The following is a 5,942-nucleotide window of genomic DNA, read 5'->3' on the forward strand; positions in this document are numbered from 1 at the left end:
CCGAACCTGGGTAAAACTTCGTGTCCCTTGCCTTCTGTTACCATCCGGCCTAGACGCATAGTTCGGGACCCCCTACCCGAGATCCGCCGGTTTTGACACCGACAATTATCTTTTCTCTTGCATCTCAGCACTGAAGTTTGATGGCTTACTTTTCTCTCATCCTCTTGTTCTTGTTTACACCTTTCACTACATCATCGGAAAAGTAAAGGAACGCACAAAGATTGCATTGACAAATTTATCAAGATGTGAGAAATATAAACTCTTATTTACCTATTGATAAGAAATCCTGTTTTGAGGTACGACAAGCATTTGTCAAAATAGAAGCTTATAATTTCACAGAAATGGAAATTTATCAATTTGTTCGGTCTGATCAAGGCAGTTGATAGGTTTCATAAAAAGCATGTCAAGAAAAGTATATATGTTGTACTGGAAGAGTCTTATACTACAAATAAATATGCGGTGGTAAACGAAGAGGATACGAAAATAATTGTACCTCGTTCTTCCTGTTTTGTTGAGCATTATTAATTTGTTATAAAAATATCTTCCTATATGAGAAAAATGAGCAATTCTCTTACTCTTCATTGCCACATTCAACTAATACATGATACACAACACGAACCAATTTGTGATTGGATGGTTAGAGGGACTATGGTATCCTCAACCCACCAGGGTTTAAATCCTGGTGCTCGTTTTTATTCCTGAGGTGCTCATAGGGGTAGGATGTGCGTGTGTGCGTTCATAGGGGTGAGTGTATGCGTGTGTATATAAGCGTTTTTGTCTATACTGATGTTAAAAATATACATGATACACAACATGATTAAGAACACAATGAATACTAAATTATCCACGAAGAGCTATTGGTCAAACCATCACATCACTAAATATGGGCCAAAAATTGTAAAAAGCAACTAAGAAAGAACTAAAGAACTGCTATGGTGAAGTGGTGATTAGAATTGGCAAATAATTCAATATGCTTGGAGAAGCGTCGGGGTGGAGATGAAGAGATAAACTAAATCGGTGGTGAGAAACTTAAGAGATAGCATAGTGCTCGGAGAAGACGATGCAACCGCATCACCACAGTCCGTGCTCCGGATTTTCTTCTCTTTACAAAAACAAAATAAAAATGGTGACATAAGAAGATGACATGGCTTCACCATATTGCAGAAAAATTCAATAGTGGGAGGCAACTACTTAGGAGTAGAGGATTCGATGTTGTAGATATTAGCACATTCTTCTAAAACTTGGTCAAATATAAATAAGTTTGGCTTAGGATAAAGCTAGAACTTTCAATATTTTGTAACGGTGGGATTATTTTTCCTAGTTATCTGTGATTCAAACACCCGTGTAGTTACCAAAACAACAAATGCTACCGGAACACATGACATTTTTATTTCCTTGTTACAACCAAAGGTATTGACTCTACAAAACTCCGTAATACCGCAAGTCAGGTGTACAAGAACGCTGCTTCAGTCTCCAATTTTACAGATATCGTAGACCTTCTTGCCTACTTTACACACTATACGACTGAAATTGCATCTCAGATTACAGTTTTTAGATGAGTTGATGCTGTTCTCAAATTTTTCAATCTCCTTAGTTGCTTGCTTCAATTTGGAGCTAACATCACCCAATGCCCACGCCAGTGATATGTGTGGCCGAGGATTCTGCAAAATGACAATACCAGTTAAAACGTCTTTCCAAATTTGCTGACGAATGCTTTTTTTACAGTCGTAATAATCTGACCTCAGTTACTAATTACTTATGTACCAATGTTGTCAACTGAAACTCATCCCTTTTGTTTCCAAGTAGGGCGTTTGATTTATTAGTTTCAGGAGGCAAAGTTATGTTATCCATGACATGTTGTGACATCAGCCGTAAACTAGAAGTGTCATACCATCTGGTCATCATCCAGAACATAATTCAACGACATAGTACCTTGTAGAACTCAGGGAGACCGTGCAATCGATATACTTCATCAACCATATGTATTTGTTTACTTATCTGCAAAACAAAGTACACACAGACCTCATTATAGTAAACACTTCAGATCGGTGAACTGCAGTTACAATGTGAGTTCTTTATCATACAATGTTGATAAGAAACTCAAAATGAGTTGGCCATAGGACCAAAATAAACAAATGCAAATTGACAATCGTGTGATGCGTATAGACAACAAGTGAAGACAGACACTACCACATACCTCTGGTAACCCAGTTCTTGTAACCTCTAGTGAAAGAAATGATCGTGTAGAATCATCATTGACAAAATGCTCCCATTTGTTGAAGTCCATCCAATACCTGGTTTATGCAAATACAAACGCATTTACATAACCCTGCATAACTGGCCACACACATTCCTCTACAGAAGTTCACATGATTTGATACACCAGAGGAAGCAAAACATTGTCAGCTCAGCAATAAAGTTTTGGGAGATGGCTAACCGCTGTTGTGATTGAAACTTCTGACGAAGCATTGCGACGAGGGAGTCAATTTGATGCACCTGAATTCCAACAGTTCTTCCTAAGCTTACATGGAACTCCCTGCCCAGAAGCACTTTCTCAAGTTTTTGCTCATCTTTGCACAAATCCGAAAGTGCATAATCTGCATCTACAGCATAGAGATCTGGCACAAGTGACGCAGCTCTTCTCATAACGAGGGTCAGCTGTTTTCTTGCGTTGAAAGGAATGACAACTGCATATGAGATAGCTACACATAAGTCATAAGAGCGAAGAAGCTTCTGGATGTAAATTTTGCATGCCTAACAGTGAGAAACGAGTCTCAGTTTTGTGTTGCAAGGTCGCTTCATATATTGGTATTAAAACTGAAAAGATAAGATTAGTTCAGAGACCAAGTGTGTGAGCAGCAGCATCTGGAGCCCAATGTTACAGATGGATCTATGAATGCATGCCTGATCAATACTTGTAGATAGATATTATGTTAATAGCCAAAAGAAACAGACCAGGGATGTAGACATGCAGCGCGTAGTTGCCTTCCACATGGGGGAAACTCCGGATGCGACTCCCCTGTGCAATTGTCGAGTAATCTGCAGCAGATATTGTTCCAAAACGTGAGCAATCACCACAGACCCCCAAAATGACCGGGATAGATTCAAGAAGGCCAAACCTACGAAATTTGGGGGCTGGAGAAGGTCAAGGGGAGGAGGAGGAAGCAGCACGGAAGCTTCCTGTGGCTCCGGAGCACCACCGACAACCGCCGCCGGCTCATTGTCATCGTCAGAGTCGGATCCATAGTTAGCCATGAGTGCATCCATCGATGGGAGGCTGCAAAGTTGGATAACTGTTCGGTTATTAGAAACACAATTTCTGTATGCAATTTGTATCAAGAGGCATTACGATTGCAATTTCCATGGACTATTCCTACAGAGCAACCTGACCGAACCCGCTTCTCTGTCACCCCTGTTCGGCTTTATTCGGTTGACAGGGGTTTAATCCCCTACCTAGGGAGTTCAATCCCTGCAGGGATTGGGTGAAACCCCTCCCTCCACTCAATCCCCACTAATCATCACAGTCTCCCTGCCTCCCTCCCTATCAACTGCTGTTCGGTTTATTTTGGGGTTTCAAGCATCAAGCAGAGGAGAAAATATGGGCACAAGTCACAACACATACTAATAAGACTTGCCAGTTACAACTTATACAAAGCCGGCATTTCATATTCAAAATAAAAAATTACTAGAAAAGGAATATCTTCATGTGCAGCAATCCATCTCTGAGGTACCAAGAGGAAGCATACAGCTGTAACAAGGTCTCTCTGATGCACAATGAAATGACAATAAATTTTCAAGAGAAGACACTAAGACACTGACAAGAAATAAGTTGTGCTATGTTATCAAGATGCCGGCTTGTATATTAAGAACTCTAGGACAATCAAACCTGGATCACTAAACACATAATTTATGTTGTACCTTGCAGAGCTTAAAAACACTTAAAGATCCAAGAAAATCAATAAATGCATTTCAAACTGAACTTTTTGTATCAGTTAGGTATCCATCACGTGTGCTTAAAAATGGAACTTTTCATCCATCATATGATCATAGATTTGAAGACAAATACTTTTCTATCTCGAAGGCAAGATACTAGTCAAGGTCCAAGATCACAAAATGCTTATACAGTGCCACTTGTTAGCCAACTCACCAAAAACATTGCTAGCCAGTCATTCTAGTTCAAAGTAATAAAATGCACCAGATGAGAAAACCATTCTGCCAAAAAGTGATCATGACATAGCTTTTTCTTTGTGAGGTGGATTATGCCCAGAGCTATATCCAACATCAGTAGTTGAAGGCGATCCAAGTTCATGCAACAGTGCCCAGGAACTCAGATCAAGTCTTGACAGAAACTATTAAGAACATCCAGATGACAGGCCACCAACGGTCCATTCAAATGTCTCGAGCTCCAGATAATAATTAACCTGCCGCTACCATTTCTACAAGCCTATATTATGGTATTGGTCGTTTGATGGCGATACTACTTGACTGACCAGCAACCAGCAACCAGAATTGCATCTGGTAGCGTCCACCTGGGGCAAGGTGGATTGAGCTCTTGATTCAAGGCCAGTAATTAGAGTACCAAGACTAGGTGTCCGAAGCAAGATAGTTTCAGCTAGGTTTTGAAACAATTTTCAGTTTTCACACTAACTGTTGGCAACGGCGTAGCCAGGATTAGCCGACTCCCCGGGCAAAAAAAGGGCTAAAAAACACCCCCAAAAATTAACCCCAGTTTTATACAGGCATATCAAAAGTCAAGCTCCTCTCACAAGAACAAAAATTACTAAAATTAAATTGAAACAGAAATTACCAAAAGGCTTTCTACATTGAACTAACAAACTCTAAACCTCAGGAGCTAATCATCGATGATATTGAACAGTTGAATGAATCTATTAAAAGGAAAATCATTCAAGTCAGCAAGGCATCAATCAGGTAGTGTAAGTGGAAATTAGGATCTGGGAAGGGTCAGACGGGCTGAGGGGGAGTACCGTGCGGAGGCAGCGGAACGGAAGGACAGAGGGGCGGGCGGTGACCCTCCTGGACGGGAAGCGGCGCACCCTCCTGGAGACGAACGGGCGAACGCGGGCGAGTGGCGGCGTGGGGTCGCCGGACGAGCGGCGGCGTTGATGCCCTCCTGGGACCCCGGGGGCGGCCTCTTGGACGGCGGCGGCAGCAGGGAAGGGGTTCGTCTACTGGGTAGTTCGTCCGCTCGGTCGGGTGCGGGGGGAACAAGCAAACGCGCACCCCACACGCACACTTCGGGCCAGCCCATCGCTGGCGCAGGTGCCCCTGTTTCTCTCATTTGTTCCTTTTTTGTTTTTTGTTTGCTTTTAAAAAACATTCGGGCTTTCAAAAAAGTTCTGAATTTACTAAAATGTTCACAAATTCCATTTTTCGCAAAATCGAACTTCTCCCTCCTTAATAATAATAATAATAATATATTCATAAATTCGAAAAAAATTCATGATTTTGGAATCACGAATTTGAAAAAATGCTTTGTAAATTCAAAACAATGATCATCAACTCAACAAATGTTCCCAAATTTAAAAAATGTTCATAAAATTCATAAAAGCTTTTTACATTCAAAAAATGTTCACAACTTTTAATAAATGTTCATGACTTTAAAAAATGTTTGCAAAAATAAAAAAATGTTCATGAAGTTCAAAAACTATTCTTGAGTTTGAACAATGTTCACTAATCAAAAAATTTTCACGAATTAAAAAAGCTCATGAACTTCAAAAATAGTTCGTGAGTTTGATAATGTTCACAAATTTTTAAAAAAATGTTCATGAATTCAGTAATCTTCGCGAGTTTGAAGAAAATGTTCATGGATTTCAAAAAAATGATCATGGATTCAAATAATTTCTACAAATTCAAAAAAAATCATGAGTTTGATAAAATGTTCACAAATTTCAATAAATGTGCTCAAATTCAAAAAGTGTTCA

General features: G+C 40.1%; 1 protein-coding gene across 2 annotated transcripts; it reads right to left on the reverse strand.

The window, feature by feature from the left end:
* Positions 1–1,367: 1,367 nt before the first annotated feature.
* LOC125513917 (U6 snRNA phosphodiesterase-like protein) lies at positions 1,368–5,238 on the reverse strand. 2 transcript variants are annotated; one of them, XM_048679128.2, is made up of 7 exons: positions 4,986–5,238; positions 3,120–3,277; positions 2,956–3,039; positions 2,438–2,687; positions 2,198–2,294; positions 1,933–1,998; positions 1,368–1,661 (listed from the first exon to the last, which is right to left on the reverse strand). In XM_048679128.2, exons 2-7 carry the CDS (start codon positions 3,265–3,267, stop codon positions 1,467–1,469), a joined length of 840 nt encoding a protein of 279 aa, XP_048535085.2. In that variant the 5' UTR covers positions 3,268–3,277; positions 4,986–5,238; the 3' UTR covers positions 1,368–1,466. The 2 variants fall into 2 exon arrangements, with proteins under 2 accessions (XP_048535085.2, XP_048535084.2); XM_048679127.2 differs by having other exon boundaries at positions 3,120–3,293; positions 4,986–5,222.
* Between the last annotated feature and the right edge of the window lie 704 nt (positions 5,239–5,942).

This window comes from Triticum urartu, chromosome 6A (assembly GCF_056163025.1).
Source record: "Triticum urartu cultivar PI428250 chromosome 6A, HENAU_Tu73, whole genome shotgun sequence".
In the NCBI taxonomy this organism is placed as follows: domain Eukaryota; kingdom Viridiplantae; phylum Streptophyta; class Magnoliopsida; order Poales; family Poaceae; genus Triticum; species Triticum urartu.

Excerpts from the sequence above, each read along its gene's own strand:
- LOC125513917 (XM_048679128.2), bottom strand. The coding sequence starts at position 3,267 with ATGGATGCACTCATGGCTAACTATGGATCCGACTCTGACGATGACAAT. Across the intron at positions 3,040-3,119 it reads CCAGCCCCCAAATTTCGTAG|ATTACTCGACAATTGCACAG; the intron begins GTTTGGCCTTCT and ends TATCTGCTGCAG. Across the intron at positions 2,295-2,437 it reads AAGTTTCAATCACAACAGCG|GTATTGGATGGACTTCAACA; the intron begins GTTAGCCATCTC and ends TGCATAAACCAG.